The sequence below is a fragment of the Platalea leucorodia genome, assembly GCF_965183815.1.
Source record: "Platalea leucorodia genome assembly, chromosome: 2".
NCBI classification, from domain to species: domain Eukaryota; kingdom Metazoa; phylum Chordata; class Aves; order Pelecaniformes; family Threskiornithidae; genus Platalea; species Platalea leucorodia.
Genome location: NC_138824.1, coordinates 2,917,308 through 2,941,184, shown reverse-complemented (window position 1 = coordinate 2,941,184; position 23,877 = coordinate 2,917,308). Strand labels below are relative to the sequence as shown.

Sequence of the window (23,877 nt, the reverse complement as noted above, 5' to 3'; positions counted from 1 at the left end):
GCTGACATCTTCATTTCTTGTCAGCTTTATGACAGACAGTCAGACACTTTCAGAAGAAGGACCACAGTTCAGATTAGACAGGGTTAGACAGGGCTCCAGTTGGTCAAGTTCATGACCAGCTGGTATAATAGTGAGTGTTTTTTCTGGAGTGTGCTTCATGCTACAAAGAAGCGCAAAGGAAACGTGAAAAAAAATGCACGAGCAAAGCAATCAGGATGAGCGGCACACATTTTCTTCGTTCTATTTAACAAAGACTTAATGTTGGGTAGTATAAAAGTTCTCATCTAATGGACTGTGCCAGAATGTAACCAGAACTTCATAACATGCCCCCTGGTTGTTTTCCATTAAAAGTACAGAAGAAAGACATTTAGAAAGCAGCCTTTAGTTTAAATATGCTTTACAGAATCAAGAAACAGCGTATTTAAATTTTAAGAGAGCTTATAAAATAAAGACTTCTGAATAAGCAACCTTGAGTTAACTTCTACCACCGCTTTCTTCACTACAGAATATAGAGCTAATGCTTCAGACAGGCAACAGTGACACCTACTGTCAACAGTATCAAATGGATTCCATTTTTACAACTGATAAAACCAAATGTGTTTTTTCCAAAGACTTTTGAAAGCATATTAAACATTTCCTTTCCAAGGGTTTCCTTTGTAGCACATCTATCGATAACTTCAGTTCTGCGGTAATAGCAACCTGTCTTGTAAAGTGCCTTTTAAATACAAATTCCTCAAAACCAACCTACTGACGGTGTTTAAAACCTCTATTATATTTCCCCACAGCTAATGTTCTTGAACTATTAGAATCGAAGCAGATCTGAAAAAGGCCTTCTTGCATCCCTTCATACTAGTATTTCATGTTTTTCACCACCAGACACCCCTAAGTAACCACCCAAAAGTGCAGTTACCATACATGTGTTGGAGTAACTGGGTCCTGACTATGCAGTGCCTCTTTTCTGGTTTACAAGGGAGAATTATGCAAAAGGTAAATTCAATTCAGTGGTTCAACATTTAAAAAACACACAAAAAAACCCCACACGCTTAGGCGCGTAGTTGTTTTGTTTCAACTACGGCATCATTCTACCAAGTTAAGTTTTGGCAAGTTGCTTCCCCCCCCGCATTGTTCTAATTTATTTAAATAAATGTTATTTTTATTGAGGAGAACAGAGTAGGGGCTTTCCACAGAAGCTCTCCAGAGAGTTCCGCGATTTCAACATTCGCAAGGCAAGTCCACGGGTTGGCTCCGCAGCCAGCTCTAGTTCAGAGCCGGTCCACACGGCAGAACCCTACAGACCGCCAAGGAACGTACATCAAGGCCCATCTCCTTGCTACCAGCAGTAAATCGGCACTATCTAGATATCTCCTTGGCACATTCCAGTCCAGAAGGCTCTTTTTATATTTGGAAAGGCTCCTTCCACACACGTTAAAGAAGCTACAACAGCCACACAGAATATTCTCAAAAACCTTACCTAAGCAAAGAGAAGACATCGTAAGAGTTACGAACACAGTTCTGATCCACCTGGAGAAGACTATTCTTCAGGGTACCTGAGTGATCCTTAAGGCAAAGAAAGAATGTTAATTTAAGAATCAAAAATTTTTCCATCCTGACTAAAAGCATGCACTTTTGGTAGGAGAACAAATGATCTTGCATTTTATGTATTTTAAATCTGTCTTCATACAGTTTTATGTACGGTAGGTAGGAAAAAATTTAAGGCGGCAATAACACCAAGTCCAAGTCTGGCCTACAACAGTACTTACCTATAAAGATGTTAATGACCTATTACTTTATTTTATCTGTGTTCTAGACATGGAGTGTGTTTTCCTGAACTTTGTAATCCATTACTGCACAAATTTTATGCACAGAAATACTGAAGGATGCAATTTACAGTACTGCCAGTCTTCAGCTTCGCATCTGCGAGCCTATTCAGTAATGTGCCAGAGATGTACAAGACCACGAGACAAAGCTCTATTCTTTATCCATGCTGTAATACGTTTAAAAGATCAAAGCAATCTTACTTTTGAATGATGTGAACAAGTTTCTGGAAGTTACCAAAAATATTTATGTCATTCGTAAGAGACTGAAGTGTACATTCTGCACAAGAGGCATCAAAACAGTCACAGATGAAAAGCAATTCTTCACGCTGCAAAGGTCAGATACCAAGCTTTTCCATATCAGGCATATTCACACAAATTCCTAGAAACGCCACAAACTCAGAAATGTTTCTCCACATGATAAAGCAAATTCTAAGTAGGTCAAGCCACCTGGCAGCATTGTCAGAAAGTTTACGGATTGTAGGAAAAAAAGCATTTGTTTTAGTGTAGGAAGTAGCCCCAGCCGGTACACGTAACCGGCTAATTTTCCAACAGCGATACAGATGTACTCCGAGCACCGCAGTCCCTGCCTACATATTCTTTCTTGCCTCAACAGGCTGTTTCCATATAGAAGATGTTGAAACGCAGAGTTAGGTGTCAACATCTACTGACACAACTGTTAGCCACAGGCCACGCAGCAGAGATTCCTTTCCACCAAAAATAAGGTTCCACCTAAATAATCGTGAGATCTATGTGCATCATATTGCAACAGAGGCATCATAGCAGCAGCTGTCTCAGCTCCTCACTTCCATTCTCAAGATGTTGGATCTTACATGCTGAAATCCATACCCATATCCCCTGAAAAAATACCAAAATAGACATCTTAATGCCTAAATGAATGGTGGAAAACTGAGAAAAAATACACAGCTACCAGCACCACCATTTTACACCATGAAGTTGATCTCGTTTCAAGAAACGCTGCCTTCAGAAAGCAAAGTGCAAAATTTTGCAGAGGACAAGTGGAATGGCCTAGGATAACGAGTTTCAGGAGGGAAAGAATTTGGAGCAGCAACATATTTTCGCCTTTACTTTTTCCCCTACGCTACAGTGTGTTGAAAGGCAATTCCCAAAGAGTCAGACACCAAGTGGTCTACACGAACTGTTCTACCCTGAGGAAACCTGCAGAACGTGCAACAGAAGGGTTTCAGACTTAGCTATTAAAGAAGTTTGCCCTTTGAAAGGGGAGTTTGTCTACTTCTCTGCCACAGCGTTTATTACATAGACACATGTATTTGTAAATACACAAAAAGGCTTTGCTTGTGTGAAGTGGCCAGGATCTAGCTGTTAAAACACAAAAAAAAAAGCACACGTGGGGAAAGACTCTACCTGCGTTGATGGAGACCACATACGGTAGAGAGATGCAGTTTTCCAAAGATAAGGGTCTTTCCTGCTTGACAGTTGAAAAAAGCAGCTACAATTTCATATCCCTGAAGAATATAACTTATTCTTCTGTTCCTCCATACCCAGACCACACCCACATGTTTCGAGTCACAGGGAGCTGTATAGACTCTTCTGGCTTTATTTCTTTAAGGAGACAACAGACAGCTAGTCATTAACTAAGAGCTATACTTGCTTCCCTAACAGCACTTTCTGTAAAGATATCACTGCAAGAGGAGGAGCAAGTCTTATTGGATAGTAGCAGCAAGGATAAAATGGTTGAAAAAAAATCTGAAAGCCAGGAAGGCATTGAGGAAACCAGAGAAGGAGAAACCTGGTTTTAGGAAAGCAGTATAGCGCCCAGAACTGATTTTGTTGAACCTGGGTAAAAAGCGGTTTTATGCACAAGCATGCAGTCTCGGACAAAACACATCTCTTATTCAAATATTGGTTCAGTTCAAGCAAATCCAAATACGGTTTCAGTGTATGATTACTAGATAAGATGAAAATAAGAGAGGAACGAGTGCTTCAGTGGTCGCATGCCAGAAAGGAAATAGGAAAATAAATTGGGCATGGTTGCGATGAAAGAAGCACAATCCTGCTGAAATCTTCTAGAAAAATTGCTGGATAATTTATTACAAAATAATGATAAAAAAGCTTGAACAAAAACAGAAGTTGGAGGTACAATTACGTGAAAGTCAAATGTGGTTATGAAGAAAGCAGCTAAATTGGCAGCACATGTTTGTATTTACACTGAGAAGAAAAGCTGTAAATGCTAGAAGAGGAGTTCCACGACCACTGTCCGACACCTACAATAAAGCAGTAATACCCTTCAGGGCTCAGAAGGCACGCACAAAGGCTTTTGAAACCTTATTTCCCAACTTTTTTCTTGCCATGAGCTAAGTACCCATTGCAGCAAGAAAACTGCACCTTGAATAAGAACATTACCCAAAGAAAACAGCATCCCACAGCATTCTCCTGGAGAAGCTGGCTGCTCACGGCTTGGATGGGTGCACTCTGCGCTGGGTTAAAAACTGGCTGGCAGCCGAGCCCAGAGAGTGGTGGTGAATGGAGTCAAATCCAGTTGGCGGCCGGTCACCAGTGGTGTCCCCAGGGCTCAGTGCTGGGGCCGGTCCTGTTCAACATCTTCACTGCTGATCTGGATGAGGGGATGGGGGGCACCCTCAGCCAGTTTGCAGATGGCACCCAGTTGGCCAGAGTGTTGATCTGCTGGAGGGTAGGAAGGGCCTGGCTGGGCCCAGAGGGACGTGGCCAGGCTGGATCGTTGGGCTGGGGCCAACTGTGTGAGATTCAACAAGGCTCAGGGCCGGGTCCTGCCCTGGGGGCACACCAACCCCAGGCACCGCTGCAGGCGTGGGGAGGAGCGGCTGGGAGCTGCCCGGCGGGAAAGGGCCTGGGGGTGCTGGTCGACAGCCGCTGGACATGAGCCAGCAGGGTGCCCAGGTGGCCAAGAGGGCCAGTGGCACCCTGGCTTGTGTCAGGACTGGTGTGGCCAGCAGGAGCAGGGCAGGGATGGTGCCCCTGTGCTGGGCACTGGTGAGGCCGCCCCTCGAATGCTGTGCTCAGCGCTGGGCCCCGCACCCCAAGGCGGCCATGGAGGGGCTGGAGCGTGGCCAGAGCAGGGCAGCGAGGCTGGGGCAGGGGCTGGAGCCCAAGGCTGGGGAGGAGCGGCTGGGGGAGCTGGGGGGGCTCAGCCTGGAGAAGAGGAGGCTGAGGGGAGCCCTCATCGCTCTCTGCAACGGCCTGAAAGGAGGCTGGAGCCAGGGGGGTCGGTCTCTGCTCCCCAGGAACAAGCGATGGGACGAGAGGGAACGGCCTCAAGCTGCGCCAGGGCAGGGTTGGGTTGGGTATGGGGAAAAACTTCTTCCCCCAAAGGGCTGTCAGGGCCTGGCCCAGGCTGCCCAGGGCAGGGGCTGAGTCCCCATCCCTGGGGGGATTTAAAAGCCAGGGAGATGTGGTGCTTGGGGACATGGTTTAGTGGTGGCCTTGGCAGTGAGTCTAACCGTTAACCTATCAATGATCTTAAGGGTCTTTTCCAACCTTAACTATTCTGTGATTCTAAAATGTTCATTTTTTCATTGCATATCAACAACGGCCAAGTTGCTGCTGGACAGAAGAAATGGAAGAAAAGAAAATTCCTAATACCTATATATTGTCAAAGACACAGAATTTGAAGGCTTTCTGACATTCAGCAGGAAAAAAGTGAAGAGTTAGTGATGATATTAATAACAATAAAGAGGCCCTGGATATGGTTATTGTATTCTGTTAAGACAGTAATTGCTATACTGCAATTGTCTTGCTTACCTAGAATTTCTCCACCAGTAACGCTGCTAGAGTTTTCTACTTTGCTCCTTTATATGACAGAAGCTTCCTACAAAGCAAGCATTTTGAGCACAAACCTGCATTTTGAAGGTCACCTTATATGCAAGTGGGCTTGAAGGTTCTAAAACAGCAGCTAAAGCGCATAACCTAGTGAAGCTGTAAGCTTCCAGTGCTCCCATTTTAAATTAAACAATCTAGCAATTAGAATATTCCTATTTGAGCATGTTACTCTTGCTGGTTTTGTTTAGCGGGGAGATATGCATTTAATCTATAAATCTACAATTTTCATCAATAAAAACAAGAGTCTTGACAGTCCCTAATGTTCCTGCCCTACTTCAGTTTATTCTGCTACAACAGCTTTTAGGCTCCCACCTCTTTTATCACAGGTAAGCTCACAAGACAGAAAATGGGAATTTGCATTTAGTTCCAGATGGATCAAGCAATGCTCAGCAATACATCTACAGTGTGTTTTGAAACTCTTGAGTTCATGAAATACTGCCAGAATGGTTTAGTCAGCTTCCAACAATTTTCTTATTTTGGCTCATAAGTATTCTTAATTAATGACAAAGACATTTATTACACTAATAAAATGCACTTCATGTAAGACTCCATAAATCTACTTTGGCAATTAATTCATAGTCCCAAGAATTATTAAAGTAACAAGGGCTTTTTTTGAGCAACGGGGGGGGAGGAGGGGGAAATATGAGTACCATACCTTAACTTTGTCCATACTGAGATGTGCAAAAATAGAGGGCACTTCCAACATTGACTGAACTGTCTTTGCGCACAAGGTTTTCATTAGACTTGCAAAATTGTATTTGTAAGCATTTGTTTTCATAACAAGGTTTCATATGTGTCAGTGCAAAGAAACTAAAACTGCTATTCCATCCATGTATTATCTCAAAAATTGAGGCTTATGACTAAGATGTCTTGAAGTATTACGAAAACCCACCACCACAAAGAAAAAAAGCACCTCAAGAAATTAGAAAATACCCACACAACCAAGCAGAAAAGGTATTGTATTGCAGTTTCCACAGGGTCAGAGCCACACACCTGACACCAAAAATCCCTTCCTACAGAAGATTTCAGGTGGTGCTTCACAAATAATATTTAGTATAACCATCAAAGTGGGGTTGTGGAATATTTAGAGTGTCCAGCATTGACAGGAAAATTATAAAGCAAGACCAACTAGGAGCAGAAATACCAATTAGGTGCACACAGCTTCTAAAGGTAAAAGGAAGGGTTTGCTTGAAAGGCAGACAATTCACTTAAATACAGGAGGTATGTACTATACAAGAAGTTTAGGTCAAGGAACTGACAAAGAAAGTAATCAAAAGCTCCAGAGCAGGGTGACAAAATAAATTTCTAGCTTTTGCAGCTGAAAAGAACTGAATAAATTACAGGGAAGGACAAGGAAGGGGATTATTTGTGCTCTACATAGGCTACGACTGTATTCGCAGCTTAGCTACAGAGCACGTACAGGAACCAAAACCCAGATGTACTTTTAAACCTTCTGAGCTAGGGAGCAAGTCCTGACAACAAACCATCAGGGAAGAAGATAAGCGTTATCATCATTGAATTCAGGCCCAGGTTATTCATACTGAAATCATGAAAAACTAGAATTGCATCCTGCTTCAGGAAAACTGAGTTAACACCACCAGGAAGCAGAGTCTGAGCTGCGTACCAAACCATCGACGCTTTGAAGGATAACCATCAAAATACCAAACACAGTTTGGAGGCTTGTGTACAGCCAGGGAGCTTTGCATCCATGCTACCTTGTCCCTTGCTCCGCTCTCGCCAGATACGAACGGCTACCTGTGTTGCTGACTTTAAAGCCATTGCCTCCATTCAAATCCCCACAAGACTGGACTTGCTGGTTGTGGCTAATGCAGAAACCGTAGCTATGTGTCAAGAGTCATTTTCTCAGCCAGGGACTCCTTAGACAACCTATCTATACCACAGTACTGCCACCAGCAATTTGGGATTAAAAAAAAAAAAAAAAACAAAAAAACATCAACTGTGGTATTTACAATAGGTAAGTTTAAACTTTTTCATCATCGATGCAGTAATCAGCACTGCCATATAATTAATTTGGCTGTAGTCACAACATGGGCTGGATAAGCACAAATACCACAGTGGAGCCTTTGGAAAAAAAAAACAACTATGGGGTGAAACAGTTGCAACACAGAGCAAATAAATAGCTTCCCATTTAAAAGCGACAGACTCTGGTTTTAAGAGTGATAACCAAAACTTAACGTGCTTTTATATTTGCCACGAAAATGAGTCTTAACAGCCATGCCATTTTCAAAATGTTCTATGTTTGAATGAAGTGTCTGCCTCAAAGAATAAAGCCAAGGCTTATTTTCAGTAATCAGGCTTTTTTTGGACTTAAAATGCTATGCTCTCAGTCTTCCCAGAACGGCTCAGATGTCCATGCAACAGAGGCGAGATAACAGTTCTTATCTGTCATGTCAAAAAAGTATTTCTTCTCAAAACAAAGCATTTTAATGTCCTGAGCATCCAAGTGTGACAATTCAAGTTTAGAAGTTGAATTTCAGCTTGTCACCAGTACTAACAAGCCAGAACAAACATGATACACCCTTACCTTCTGTTCAAATGAAGCCCCGTAATAACCATCATTGAGACCAAAAATAATCTCATTTGGGTTTCTTGCGTGTATCTGTGAGAAGAGAAGAAAACAAATGATTTTATGGTCAGCTTGCTACAACTTTACACTGCAAATGAGCATAAATTGCTCCGTTTGATGGTCAAATGCAGTTTTTCAGCACCTGTAATTCTAGAAGCACATGAAACCCAAGAGAAAACTGAACTTAACCATGGAAAAATGCATTTGTTTCACAGCTTTAATAAGTCACTAAATATGTTCAGCCATTCTACCTCGAAATCAGAAACACTAGCCAGAGCATCTTTCCTATTGTGGCATTTCCAGCTGACAAAAATAACTAAGAGACCAGGAAACTAATCAAAGAGGTAAGTCTCAGGAGTAATTAGCTTTCACATGATATTACCTAAAATGACACTCAAAATTAGGCTTTTGTGGTCATAGTAGACACAAAATTAGTGTTCGGTATTAAAGCCAACATCCTGCTATTAATGTAAAGGACATTATTTCAAATAAAACCATGCACTAGAGCGTATTGTTTAGGGAGCCATTTCTTCTGTCCAGTAAAAACAAATGGAAAGAAAGCTACAACATGAAGGGTACTGGGTTTGGCTGTGATGGAGCTCGTTTTCTTCATAGCAGTCCGTACGGTGCTGTGTTTTAGACCTGCGACTAAAACAGTGTCAGTAACACAGCAGTGTTTTAGCTGTTGCTGAACAGTGCTTGCACAGCATCAAGGCCGCCTCTGTTTCTCACTCTGCCCCCGCAGCGAGGAGGCTGGGGGTGAGCAAAAGCCTGGGAGGGGACACAGCTGGGACAGCTGACCCCAACTGACCCAAGGGATATTCCGTACCACGTATCATCACGTTAGCAGTAAAAAACCAGGGGTCAGACTTTGCAAGGTAGCTGTTGCTCGGAGACTAGCTGGGCGTCAATCTGGTGGTGGGAGGTGGCGAGCAACTACCTTTGCATCACTTGTGTGTTGATGTCTCCCCTGCCTTTTTTTAATTATTTTTTTTTTCTTTCAGTTATTAAACTGTTTTCATCTCAAGCCGTGAGTGTTTCCTCACTTTTGCTCCTCTGACTCTCTCCCAGCCCACCAGCGCAGGGGGTGCTGGCCAGGATCAATGCACCATGCGAAGTTAGAGCAGTCATTCCCTACAAGGCTTTCTTCCCAGGTTTTGAAACATCCCAATTTAAAAAAAAAAAAATCATTTTGTTTTAAAGCGAGAAATAAACTATCGTTTATTCTAAATAGATTCTATCAATCAATCAAAAAGCGCCCACTGGAATTCAGACAATCTATTTGATTCAAAAGCCACCATATTTTTTGGTGTTTTTATTATTTATGTGATATGGGTTTCTTTTTGAGCCACTTTTACTGTAAGCTCCACAATACAGAAAACATCTCACTTTTCACCTCTTTCAAAAGGCTATAGTAAGAGACAAATACCAGAATTAAAACAGATCTTATACAGTAAGCTGCTTGGACTGAAGATCTTTGACGAGATGCCATTACCATGAGAACGGATGAAAACTGTAAGATACATAAACATTATGACCTATGTTCATTAACTGTATGTACACTCACACTGCTATTTCCCTGAATCAAGGCATTGCAATTTAAAGCACCAAGTGCTAGCAGTATCATTTAAGAGGCTCAGTGAACAACGGTAGCTTGAAATATTCAGCTAGTCAAGATTCAAAGCTCTGAAGTAAGCTAACATGAATCTGTGCAATCAAACTTTAAAATACACCCTTCAAATGCATTCATGTCCTTTCTTAGCATTCTATATATTCGTTCATCCAGATGTTTTGCTTCCATAAGTAAAAGTTTAGAAAAACTGCTTTCACGTTACCTGCTGGCCCAAGTACTTTAACCCATCTAGATTGACCTTCCATTCAATCAAAAGCTGAAAGTGCTCCTTCTTGCCACCCCAGATCCTCACAACAAAACAAGAGACAGAGGTATCAAGACGATCAGGCATTATTCCAAAGTCCAGACTCCTCCATGTCGGATTCTGTAGGGATCCAAAGAAGGACAAAAACAACTCAAACAAGCTGAAAGTAGTCCTAAAATTGACAATTCAGAAAGTAGCAAAGTCCATGTCAAAGATTAAAAAAAGCGTTAAGAATAACGAACACCAGCCATTTCAAGGTTTACACAGAGTTGAAGTCAACAGGCTCTGCTGCTTCCTTATTCTAGAGAGAATTCCTGGGTTAAAAGCTGCATGCTGTAAAGTACTTCAGAAACTCAGAGTGGGCTCTGCTTCCTGCCATTACAAGATGTTGAAGAACTTACTTCAGAATTTACTCATTCAGTTTAGCCAAATCAGGAACTTTAAAAGTGGAAGTAACATACCTTTCCAAGTTATAATTCAGCTTCTGAAAACTAGGGTATAGCTTACATTGCAAAAGTTAAATCTATTCCCCAATAATTAAGTTTGCATAATTTACTGACAAGTTTGTTCACATTCTCCTCCTCCTTGACCGATGCTGATGGCAATCCTCAAATGCTGTCGCTAAGAGCTCCTCTTCACTCCAAGAGATGAGACTTGCACCTCAAGCTTTACAGAAGCAGCATACATTAAGCTAAACTGCAAACACCTATTCCACTAGAAATGAGATTTGCAAACACAAGGCATTCCAAGAACTTGCACTGACCTCTGATAACATTTAAATTAAAGATTTATGGAAACTGTTGTAATTGGCCCAAGTTGCAACCAAACCAAGTCAGTTCAACGCTACTGGTGCCAAGCGCCAGATACCAACTCGAGGACTTCCACAGGCCGTAAGTCACAGGGTGTCCGAATGCAGAAATGGGAAAAAGTGCTTTTTTATATATCTCCCTCCTCTGCTGCACACAGAAAGCATAGAATCATAGCATGCTTTGGGATGGAAGGGACCTTTAAAGGTCACCTAGTCCACCACCACCACCACCACCACCCCCCCCGCCCCCGCAATGGGCAGGGACATCTTCAACCAGATCAGGATGCTCACAGCCCCATCCAGCCTGGCCTTGGATGTTTCCAGGGATGGGGCATCTCCCACCTCTCTGGGCAACCCACTCCAGTGTTTCACCACCCTCAACGTAAAAAATTTTTTCCTTATATCTAGTCTCTTTTAGTTTAAAACCATCCCCCCTTGTCCTATTGCAGCAGGCCCTACTAAAAAGTCTGTCCCCCCCTTTCTCACAAGCCCCCTTTAAGCACGGCAAGGCCGCAATCAGCTCTGCCCGCAGCCTCCTCCCCCCCAGGCTGAACCCCCCCAGCTCTCAGCCTGTCCTCACAGCAGAGCTGGGCCACCCTCGGACCATCGCTGGGGCCTCCCCTGGCCCCGCTCCCACAGCTCCATGTCCTTCCCGTGCTGAGGACCCCCGAGCTGGACGCGGGGCTCCAGGGGGGTCTCCCCAGAGCGGGGCAGAGGGGCAGAATCCCCCCCCTCGCCCCGCTGCCCACGCTGCGGGGGATGCAGCCCAGGAGACGCTTGGCTTTCTGGGCTGCCAGCGCACATTGCCGGCCCATGGCCAGCTTTCCATCCCCCAGCACCCCCAAGTCCTTCTCCTCAGGGCTGCTCTCAGTCCCTTCACCCCCCAACCTGTACGGATACCGGGGGTTGCCCTGACCGAGGTGCAGGACCTTGCACTTGGCCTTGTTGAACCCCATGATGTTCACATGGGCCCACCTCTCCAGCCTGTCCAGGTCCCTCTGGATGCCATCCCGTTCCTCAAGGTGCATCAACTGCACCACTCAGCCTGGTGTCATCTGCAAACTTGCTGAGGGTGCACTCGATCCAAAAGGTAGGAACCCACCATCCCATGAAAAAACAAGCCTTTCCTTCTAGTGCTTAAGCAGCTTGGAACAGGCCAAGCATCTCTGAACTGGTATTAGGCAATTTAGAATAAGATGCCTCCGAAAAAAGGGAAGGGCAAAGTTACCCAGTCAGTATTACAGAAGGAATGCATTAATCAAGTTTTCCTAAGAAGAAGGGATATTTGGTAGCTATTCAGACACAAAAAAAACAAGCCATTAAAATACCCAGAGATGATGTACGGAATTTGCTCAAGACATCTTTTATTTAGATTTTTGTCATTCCATTTCATATTTCCTTTGGTTAGATTCCCTTCTTGTTATTCCTTTTCCTGATTTAGAACAGGCAGAACTGAAAATTCTAACGTCTCAAGGAAGTTGTCTCAGACAAGTTAACAGCCTTGTGGACACAGACAGCTTTTCCTCCATTCAGGAGGTTTTCAAAGCATTTACAGCCCAGCGTGCTATAAATGATGCAGTTCTATCTTGTTAATGCAGACATTAAAAAGTCTGTTTAGCAGGTTTTCAACCTGCCTTACCCAACACTTGTGGGAGTAGGATGTTACAAGAGACCTACCCCTTCTCAGCTGTAATAAACCGTTCAGTTCTGGTCGCTTCACTGATCTGAACTGGAAAATTTAGAAACTCTAAGATGTCGTCAACTTCAGTTTCTTAAAACTATTAGCTCTTCAAAGAATATACATGTTTATATATGCAGGTACATGTTCCTTACTGTGCACCTGTACAACAAAAAGATGTCCGAAGACATCAGCGGCATATTCCGCAACACCGTTTGACTCTCCCTTTCTTTGGGGTGTTGCAAGCAGGACCTCTGCTTCTACACCAAGGTCGCTAAACTGCACAGCATGAGCTTCTACTGAATCTGTACACCCAGCAAAGTAACATACAAGTGCTCCTTGAATAAGCAATTTGCAGACATTTAAATAAAAGCAGCTATTTCTGTTGCCAGCACCAGCAAGAACAGCGAAAAAAAAAAAGAAAAGATGAACTGTAAACAAACCTGAGTTATGATGCACACAATTCTCAGATACTGAAACAAGTTAAACCAGTAAAAATCCAGCTAAGATAACTTTGCCTATTCGGTGATCTCAATATTTAAAATGGATATATTTTGTAAAGCTTAAGCTGAGCACTGAACAGTTTTCACATGAAAATGCCCTACCCTGAGTGTTTAGTCCTGTCTGTGGGAGTCCCAACAGACCATTGCTCCACAGCTGTTAAAATGAACATGCATTTCTACTATTCAGTAACTCGCTATTCCAACCCTTGTGAAAAGAACCTGAAAAGGAGGAGAAGAATGTGATGGTCCTAACAGAACTGAAGAGTGGAAATACAAATTTAACAGTGACGGTATTCAGCAGAGAAATCAATATACTGCAGTAACAATACAATTTTAAAAAGAAACTTTTTCCATATTGAAATAACTTACCAGAGAATTCTTGATCACCTCACTCTTATAAAATTCTAAAGAAAAATGAGTAAAAAAAACACCTTTAGATTAGCTTAAACACTGATACAAATCTTAGTATTTGAAATACAAAACGCTAAAATAAGTAACACTCACAAAAGACAAATGCTAGTGGGTCTAGTTTATCAGTAACAGATTCAGGAGAAAGACTTTAAAATGCAGTCATGCTTTTGACTAAAAGTACTCATTCACACTTAATTAGTCGAAGTCATTATTTAAATTTTCATTTCATCTTTATACCCAAGATAATACTCAAGCTTTACTGAGGCTTTGGTTTCTGGGGAAAGAACGTGCCCCAGTACTTGACAATATTTGGATGACATTTGCGAAGTGACTAGTTCCTCATACGACATCTTCCTGGGGGAGTGCAGCACGGATAAACTAATTGCACTGCTTTCCTGAAGAGCAAGGGTGACCTGTTCCAGATGCTTAGAAAGTGAACAGCCAAATTACCTCAAGGAGGTGCCAAGAACCCTCTATTTAAATGGAAATAAGCAACTGCTGACACATGGACCTTGGCTTTCCCAGCCAAAATAAGAGCTTAAAGTCTTTAAGTAGACAGCTCTGGAGGCTGCAATACAGATTTTGTACACTATCCCTCGGTCCATTGGCGTCCAAGGATAAAGCTTTGATAGAGTGCAGAACAGTGTCGTACACCAAACACTGCGGAAACAGTGATCAGTTACAGGTTCAACCAACCACCCCAAGAAGGTCCAGGCAGCAAGCTCAAGTTATGTATTCTTATCCTTCTAAAACAGCGACCTTGAAAAAAAGCAAGGTTCAACTGCACAAAGCTGAAAATAAAAATTAGGAGACAAACAAAATTCGTTTGCAAAGCTCCAACTACTGATCATATCAAAAGGAGCTTAGAAAAATGTATCTTTAATAACATCTCTCCACAATGAAGCACTATACATTGTAGTGGAAAGCAAAGCATTAAAGAAAAATGAGATCTAACACTCTAAACACAGTTATCAAACGCAGAACAAATGCCTGGATGCTTCTTGTCATTGGCTGACGATTCTATTTTTGGAAAACTTTGATAGTAGTAAGTGCTGGTTTATGCTCTGTAAAATAACTGGCATGCAGAGTGGAACGCTCTCCCCCACCCAAAGCAACTAAGGCTCCAAAAGTTTTCTGTGCTCTTGGAAATTTCCAGTTTTCTTAAGTTATTGGTGGGGGGGAGAGAAGAGCAACAACAAAAAGAGGCTGATTTAAGAGACTACCACATCTGTCATCTGGTTTGCTTCCTTGCCTGCTAACACCGTAAGCTTTTACGAAGTTCAGGAAACTAAAGAGCTCTTTTCCACTGTTAGTATAAGTGATACAAATAGTGGCAGCAGGTTGTCAGGGCAAAAAAAGGACAGAGAATTTGTAACATAAGAATTCAAAGATTAACTAGCAAAAGAGTTGATAGCAAGCCTGGTTTACCTTTGTATATCTTGGTGTTATCACACAAGTGAAGCGTGAAGTACGTATCCAAGAGACGATAGCCATTCTTATTGATAATGTTACGTGCAGCGATGTTCCGAAGATGACGAAGCCGGCGCTAAAAAGAAGAAAAAAAAACGTAAATAGTTAAAGAACTTTCTTAGATTGAAATTGAACCCCTTTTTTTTGTATTAAAGCATTTTAATGATTCCCAAAGCACTGTTGTCAAAAAAAAATCCCACCAAACACTCTATTTTCTTTGGCAGAAAGCTAGTGTGAACAATAAGCATTCAGCAAAGCCACAGGAAACTGACTGGACAAGCAACAACTAGCACCTACGAGCTCAGATTAAGCAACACTGATACACGAGACAAGCTACTCTCACTCATGTCCTATACAATTTTTATTCCACATGTCTAAATCACCCCAACTATTCGAGCAGTTTCAAGCAAATATGTGACACTCCTAGCATCAAACAGCAGCAGCATCACCCAGGTGTTCTGCATCATCACATTGGAAACGCTTCCGAGCCAAAGCTACTTTCAACAAGCACTAATGGACACAGAGCTCCAACATAAACCACCACCTAATCCAGAGCCATAAGGAACTGGCTCAACAAAGCTTCCTGAATTCACAGTAATCCTGGAACCTGCTGTAACAACCTCAAATAAAAGTAAAATACATCAGAAAGACATATCTGGATTTTCAGGGAAAAATTAAGGGCACAGTCAAATTTGTGATGTCCGTCAGCTACCTGCTGCTTGGATAACTGAGTCCTTTTCTCTTGGATTGGATACACTGGAATATGTCACTAAAATCTTTAGTTTAAGTGATTTCATCCAACCCCAACACTATGTTAGTTTGCTACAATACTGTATCTCGAACAAAAATTGTCAGATTGAATTAATTCCCCCCCCCCCCCAAGTGCCAAATAGCTTTAATAGTTGTGGCTAAAATCCTCAGCTTCAAAGCATACTACACCCTTCATCTTTGACAAATATTTAACATTACTAGCTTATTGTTAAATTGAACTAGTCAAACCAATTTTGTAGGACTGCCCAGTCACTCTTAAATCAGCTTCGCTGTGGTTCTTATTTTAACTTTGAAAACCCCTGCATGCTTAAAACAGACTACTATGAACTTAGCACTCGGCAAACTGCCACTTCAAATATATAAAGTTCTCACCAAATCCTGCAGTATCATATTCTCCCAATCAATCTCTCAACCTACCAGTGTCTCGCCCATCGCCCATGGGGGTGTTGACAAATGGCTCCCTATCCTTTTTGGATCACCACAAACCACCTACAAACCTCAAACAACCGGTTTACTGTCTCCTTTTACCACAGATTTCATTTTACAGCATATTTCTTTCTCCCAAAAGCTTGTTAATTTGTGAGTCTGGATCCACCTTAAAAGGAACACGCTCGCGTTGACCAAAACCGGATTTAAAACGCTTTCGAAACCAGAAGACAGCTTTTGTGTTTGCAGCTTCTCCTAAAAGGCTTTTAACAAGAGTTGAAAGGCCATCATCTGTTTTGGAATCACAATATGACACTTTATATCACTTAATAGCGCTTAAGTGATATATTAGTTTTCCTTCCTGGAAATATGTAAGAATAATATTAAATTTCTGTTCATGTGAGAGACTCAAAACCACCAGTGGAGTCATTCCTGCAAAGTCTGACTATCAGTTAGACTAAAAACAGAGCCTGAGACGGGACGCCCAGATACCTCTATTTTAATTTTGTATTGCATGTACATGCTAAAATAACAACCTCCTAAGGTGCTTAATTGCAGAACTACATGGTCTTATTTTGTTAGAAATTGATACCAAAAATGTCAACGGGAAGATTAAGCCTCACTTAAGAAAACCTATATGGACTTTGTACATTATTTCAAATCTAACCTTAAAGTCGTGTAGTTTTGCTTGCCATTTTTGTGAGCAACTTAAATACTCCTTAAGAAATGGCTTTGAATGTACATTGCACTCCCTATAAAAATGATTTAAGGGTTTTATGTGCCGTATCTCTCCCTTAATTAACTTCAGTAGCATACAAATCAATCACCTACCATACTCATTTCCCCCTTCATATTTTTTTTTTTTTTTAAATCCCTTACAACCCAAGAAGAGTAGCCCACATTGTATCTAACAAAGAGGGCAACTTTCTCCAGGTCTTTTTAGGACTGCAAACTAGTTGTGTGACTGGTTTAAGTAGTACGTTACAATGAAGTAGCCCTCAAGCAAAGACAAACAAGTTTCTCGTCTTTCACTGTATGCAATGAGGTTTGGAAAAAACTGTAGTGTCATAACCCACAGCTGCATCTCCGGACAAGAGCGGAGTCCTTATCTCCATGGTTTCTAACTTCTTTGCACTCTTCAATGTCTGGAATTTATCTCCAAGTCTGAAGTCGTCTTCTCCCAAACCAGTTGGAAGAGGAACATTAAATTTGGGGCTGTGAGACCACAACACAGTTCAGGACTCAACATGCAACAGGTAATGAATGTCTATTTAAATCACCAATTTAGTCATCACTCTCCTCCCTCCTGTCCCATTACTTGTCCATTTAGCCTAGCCGATAAAGAACAAGTTTCCAATTACATGGACAATTTTCTTCTTCACATTCTTTAGCATGAGGTCACGATGACAGAGGGACTTGGATCCTGAAAATAAACCTTCCAGTTTGCCCACTACAGTGTCAGTGATATTATATTGCAGTATTCAGATTTCCTCAGAACTCTACAGAGGCAGCATTCAGAGTTAATTAACCTCTCCTGACCAACGATAATTAGCTTTTGCCTGGAGACCATCAGCTACGAAGACATATCCAAAAGCCAGTTCAAATAGGCTCTCAAATTCTTCATCAAGGCCTTGCAGCTGTTCTGTGACAAACAATAAGTATTATTTTGAGGGAATTTTCAAATCTCTATTAAGTGTTACCTCCTATGGGTTTCATATCATTTTTGCTCAAAAAACAAAAAACTCCCCTGTGCTGTAGTTCAGCTATCACCGGCATCAGCCAAATCACCCTGCTGCCAGCCCCCGCTGCTGATTCGCACTGCGGCATCGCCCTCCTCATTTCTACCACCATAAATACGCACTTGTGCAGCTGCTCAGTGAATCACACTGGGGAACCGATCTGGAGGAAAACCAACCACCTCTCTCTTTCGCTGGGTTAGTTTCACCGGATTAGTTCCTCAGTGTGGTTCCCAATGTGGCTGTACAAGCAGCTGTGCCGATGGAAGAGGGGACGGTGCAGCAACAAGCAGCCGAAGGCAGACAGGACCACGTAAATGAAACCACCAGCTTGAAATACGTGAGGATCTACGTACAGCCTGGCACTGCTACAAGCGAAGTGAAAAGCAGTTCACCATGAGGTATCGGTGCATTTCAAACTGCAAAAGCAACTCTTACGAAGAAGTGACCCGTTACACTAAACACGGTAGCTGCAAATAATCCCGAGTTCTTTCATTTCCTTTTTCTTTTAGATGAAGTGGGAATAAGCAGTCACTTCTCATCAGAGACAAGTTTTAGCTATTTGCTCTTTCTACACAAATATCAAGAAATCTTTATCGCAAGGAGGGATCCCCACAGATGAGATGCTGTGCAACTAGAACAGCCATTCCAAAAAGCCCAGTTTAAAAATCAAAATACAAGTGCTAGAAAACATAAGAGCTTTGGCAGCCTCATGAGTCACATAACTTAAAACAAGCCAGCTGTGTTTGCAAGCTGATAGTGCAGGATCTGCTTTCATAAAAAAGATAAGCAAAATATGCAGATGAGTATAGATAATTCTCACTGCTATCTCCTCAAACAGTTGACAGTCTGTCAGTAACACTACTGAAGATCTCAGACACTACACCAGGCATCTTAAGATATCACACTGCAAAAAAAAAAGTTATTTTTCAGCAGAGCACTGATTTAGGTAAGCTCTGACAAGCAGAACTGATACCATTAAAAAGCGCATTTAACTTTTCCAAGAGCTCTGAATTTAGCGCAGGCAGCCTGAATGACGGCGTACCTGGATCATCCCTTAGCAGAGCAGTAGAGCAGGTTTAGCAGCTCCTTCTAGGGGGTTTGTGACACCCAAGTTATTTTGATTACCACAATTGTCCTAGCCCTTTGCACTTCCCAAGAAAGTCAATTGAGCAGTGAAATTACACAGTAGGCCTTGTTATCATTTGATTTAATTGCCAATCTAAGCTGTAATTGAGTAAAAGCAACTGCTACACAGCAACTCTGTGCTGACCTACATGAAAGAAATTAGTGCTTCCTTCTACGCTGAAAATAAGTGAGTACAAACCAGAAGAGATGCACTAATTTTCCTTTAGAAGAAATCCTGAGCTGTAGCATATATTTTAAAAACACTGCTGGAGGTAAAGATATCGCAAGTTATAAACATACAGCTATCCCAAAGATACATAGAGGCTGATCAGGAAAGCTTTAGAAGTGATCAGAAGAGCAGAGCCTACCACCAGGTTTCATCTCTCACGCCTGCAGAGCCACAAAACTGGCTTCCCGAAATTCAACAGCAGCCTCTTGACAGAGCCGCGACGGAGTGCAGCAAGACCATCCACGCTCAGCAATGACCAGCTTCTCTCAAAAGCCAGAGGTCTTTTTTCTTATTTAAGAAAAGCACTCCGTTTTCATCATTCTGAAGAACTATTATCAGTTGTTTAATGTATCTAGTTTTCCCATTCAATGACTTTCTGGGAACCTCTCCAGATTTACCGCAGGCCATAAACAAGTCAGGCTGCTACAGAATAAAGTATTTTGATCAACAGCCTTGTTAATACTTTGCTTTTTCATCAGATGATCCCAGAACTCTTCAGTCTATCAAGTCTTCTGAGGTTTAAAGGACTGAAACCGCCCAGTCCCTTCATGCTTTAGCTCCCTCAACACTAAGATACCATAATCTTTCACTACCTCTGTCTAAAATACCACCTTCCGCATCTAGACACTTGTTCCCATCCCACATAATATTTTCTTGTGCATTTGTGCAGACTCACAGTGAGGGTCAGAGAATTTATTCAAGCTACAACTGGCAAAAAAGAAGTTAATTTTAAGTTCCCCCAGTTCAGCTCACTACAGCTACACAGATGTGCCCACCACAAAAGCAGGGCAAGGCAGGCAGGAGTAGAAGGCAGCAGAGGTTTGTTTGGGTTTTTTTTTTTAACCCTGCAGTTTCTTGATGGCTTAAACTGATCCAGACACCACGCTCTGCTTCCTTCTGAGCCTGGGAAACTGAAATGACAAAGCTATTCACTTGTTTTTTTTGTTGGGTTAAGTCTAACATTCTGGTACCATTAATAAAAATCACCGCGGAGATGGGGGCTGGGGAGGAAGGGAAGAAAAGGGAATAAGTCAAAATGAGAGAGAAGGGCACTGTTGTTAACAAAAGGTCTGGGCTGTTCGTGGAACCACAAGGAGAACAACGACTACCTACAACAGCCTGAAGTATTCATGGAATTTCATAATTATTTGTCCAAGGTCACCTAATGGGTAGCAAAAAACAAGCACAGAGAGTTCTGACTCCTCTTCCACCTTAACTGCTTTCTTATTCTCTTACAAGAACCTAATGACCCTGGGAAAAAAATAATAATGCAAGTACATCCATGCTGGATGAGAACACAGCCAAACACCATTCTTCTATCTTCGCTACTGATCTACCACACTTAGGAGCTCAGGCTCCAAGTATGAATTGTGAAGCTCCGGTCATTAATATGGGCAACAGCTAAGCTTTATTCTTTATCACATGGAGCCTATCATTTTATTAGCAGCTGAGATGATCTAATGGCTCAGTGCTGGGAAAAGGGGGAGGTCTGTCTCCTTTCTGTCCCACATCTGCCTCCTCCTCCTGCCCTCTCTCCCAGCTGCATGGTCTGCCCTCTTTAGCACTGGCTCTTTCAGAAAAACTCTTCACAAATTCTTGCTCCCAGCAGAAACACTAGCATTTTGACACGTTAAGTCAATTTGCAGAGGTGTCAAAGGAGGACCTAATCTCAAGGCAGGCAGTTTAGTTTCTTCCAGCAACAGCCACCCAAGACGCTAGCTGTCATACAGCCCCTCTGTGAAAGGGGGGTTAGGGCTGAAAACTCCTTCAGATGTTAATAAAAGAATGACAGTAGGCCTACTGCATCCATGCCCGTGAGCAAGTTTCAGAAATTCTGTTGGCATAGTCTGATTTTTAAATAACTTCATAAATTTGAATACCTTTTCCAGAATGAAGTTTAAATTCAATTGGCCAGGAAGAAATTTTTATAAATCTGCACCTGGATTGGAAAAAGGCTTTTTTTTCCCCCCGACCTCACCACCTCCGCGTTCCTGGTGACATCCCATATAACCCATGTAAAGTGCATCATACAGGTTCAAGAAAGTGTTTCTGATTAAACAAAGAACAAGTAGAGGGAGAAAAAGAGGAAAAGAAAACAACCTCACTTTTGCCTGAAGTGTAAATACAAGGGTAAAAACCAGCGTAAGAAGGCTGGGAAACCATCTTGTATAAGCAAAGTCAAAATTTACAGAAATTACTTAAAAAGCCCAAAGTTGCCAAAAGCAAACCAGGGTTCTCACAGATGCCTGATTACCTGAAAAGCAATCCTTTTTTCTCCAGAAGACGTCCTGTACAGGACTTTCAACACTGGCTACAATTTCAGCACCAGTTCTCCTAACTCAGCCTTCAATGGAGCATCCTACCTATCAGATAGTTTTTAACATAAACACCAAGACATGCTCTTCATCTCTGGACACCATCTCTGATTTTCAGACTGCTGTCCTCCTCCTGATTGTTTCAAAGACGAATATTCCATAAATTCTTCTCGGGTCAGGATCAGCTCTGACCTCTGTACAAGCTGGTATGTATTCTGGTTTTACCTGGCTTTCACGTGAGTTTCCTAGCTTGCTTGCTTGCTTGACGACCCACAGTAGCTCTGGAAGAATTTAAGCAAAATCCTTCCAACTATTTTAGCATTAAAGCAGGGTGCAAAGATTAGTTAGCAACACAAAAATGTTACTACAGCAAACGTAGTTGTTTCGAACTTAACAAAACGGAGCTTGCAAGGTCAGCCATTTGGGTCTCTGAATACTTGTCATAATTAAGTCACAGGAAAACACAGGGCTCTATGCTTTGTAGCTCACAGCAGTCAGGTTGGGTTTGGTTTTTTTTCCTTTTCTTAAACAGCATAAAAGCTCTAGCTCTAAAAAAAAAAATCTATCAAAATATGAACTGTATTTAGCCAACATAAGCATTATTTATTATCACAGCACTGCTCTACACCTCGTTATTACAACTTCCTACTTCCTCAGATTGTCACTAACGACTTGCTTTCACATATCCGTACCAGTCTGAATATTAAGTAGCAATTACGTGATCCGAGTTCCTGGAAGTCAAATGGTAGACAAGAATTCATAACTTAATTCAATTTTATATAAGTTTTCAAGCTGCCTTGCTTTCCCAATTTGACACACTCCACTACAAAAAAAAAAGGGTACCTCGCAGAAGGTTTGGGACAAGTCTGCTGCAGTACGCAAAGCCTTTAAGAGCAAAGGAACATACAGTGGGAAGTTTAGATATTATTCGGATGTGTTGTTACTTAAAACCACAGGAAGGACAAGAAAATGCTTGTACTCCAATTTACATGCTTGCTAGGAAGATTTTTTTAGAAGTTTTGTAATTAAACAGTTTTCCACTGTTCAGTTTTTGACAGCTCAGAGTCAAGAGAATCACACGTGATTTCAGATTCACTTCAGAAGCAAAGCAGAAGCATTTGATATGCAATTTTGTAGGACACACCATAAGGAATTTTTGGAATTCTATTTTAATGTCCTTCCAGTACACACTTGAAGATAGCAAGGCCCTCAAAGCTACACAACCACCATTAGTTCAATGAATCGCTTGTGGATCTCCTTATAATTGCAGCCCCTTCGTATCTCAATGTCTTCACGTCAAGTGATGGGATTCAACAGCAGTTCAGTAACTCATTTCCCTTTCTAAGGCTTAGCTGGTTTCTGGCAACACTCTTTCAAAAATGATGCCTGCTATGAATCATACCTGAGGCCAACACCAGTTCAAAGATGCACAGCAGGAATGTAGCTGCATTTTTTTCCTGTGACGATGCAACATACACACATACAGCACTTTCTTCCCTCACATTCCTAAAGATTTGATGCAAGGAATGAGACACATTGAATCTGTGCAGTGTGATTTACCCAGACTAAATGACCACAAGAAAAGTCAAAACTATTTCCATCAACATGGGCTCAAAGTTTTCACAGACATGCAAGTGTGGATTTTAGTTTACACTTCCTTAAATCAAGGTTCCTTTACACTCATGGGCATCTAAAAGGCTTTTGAAACATTCGCTTTAGACAGAAAACATCTAAGAAGCTTTCACTTGAACCCATTAAGGCTCAATACAGGTTCCTAATCATCCATATTCCACCACAGCTACTCCTGCTTCTGTACTGCCCTGGGAGCTTCAACAAGGACAGTCAGCAAATGGAAGATGTTGCCCAAAAGACATCGAGTCTCCCCTAATTCACACAAGAAGAAAGTGAAAGAGGAAGACTAAGGAACATCTCTATATTTGACATGACCCATGCAGAAGTATAATTATTCTCCAGCTACTTGAACACAAAAGAGCCCTTCATTAGCTCAACCCAGAGTTAAAGAATGCAACGTGTGAAGTCAACGTTCTATCCAACAAAATATGTCAGTCTATGGCACAACCTGCTCCTTCAATGCTAATTAAAACAGCAACAGCGGTATCGGAAAATAATCAAGAGAGCTAATTACACAATAACTGAAAAAAATTAAGACAGCTATATATTACTCTTAAAAGGTAGCTAAGTCCTTTGGACTATCCTCCCTTGCAACATTACTAGCTAGCCCACTAAACTCTTTCCTCACTAAATACCTGAATTTACACTGGGG

The 23,877-nt window shown here is 41.8% G+C and overlaps 1 protein-coding gene across 6 annotated transcripts in view; it reads right to left on the bottom strand.

Annotated features, from left to right (window-relative positions):
- UVRAG (UV radiation resistance associated) overlaps positions 1 to 23,877 on the bottom strand; it is a 102,807-nt gene that overhangs the window by 70,821 nt on the left and 8,109 nt on the right. For 5 of the 6 annotated variants that reach the window (XR_014230637.1, XM_082335639.1, XM_082335643.1 and 2 more), the window contains exons 2-6: positions 14,947 to 15,064; positions 13,477 to 13,511; positions 10,077 to 10,238; positions 8,200 to 8,274; positions 1,472 to 1,557 (exon numbers count right to left, since the gene is read on the bottom strand). Coding sequence is in view for 5 of the 6 variants with exons in the window: in XM_082335639.1 (XP_082191765.1) it covers positions 1,472 to 1,557; positions 8,200 to 8,274; positions 10,077 to 10,238; positions 13,477 to 13,511; positions 14,947 to 15,064 (476 nt within the window). In the remaining variant the exon portion in view is untranslated. The remainder of the gene's footprint in view (positions 1 to 1,471; positions 1,558 to 8,199; positions 8,275 to 10,076; positions 10,239 to 13,476; positions 13,512 to 14,946; positions 15,065 to 23,877) is intronic. The other variant, XM_082335640.1, reaches the window with a different exon arrangement.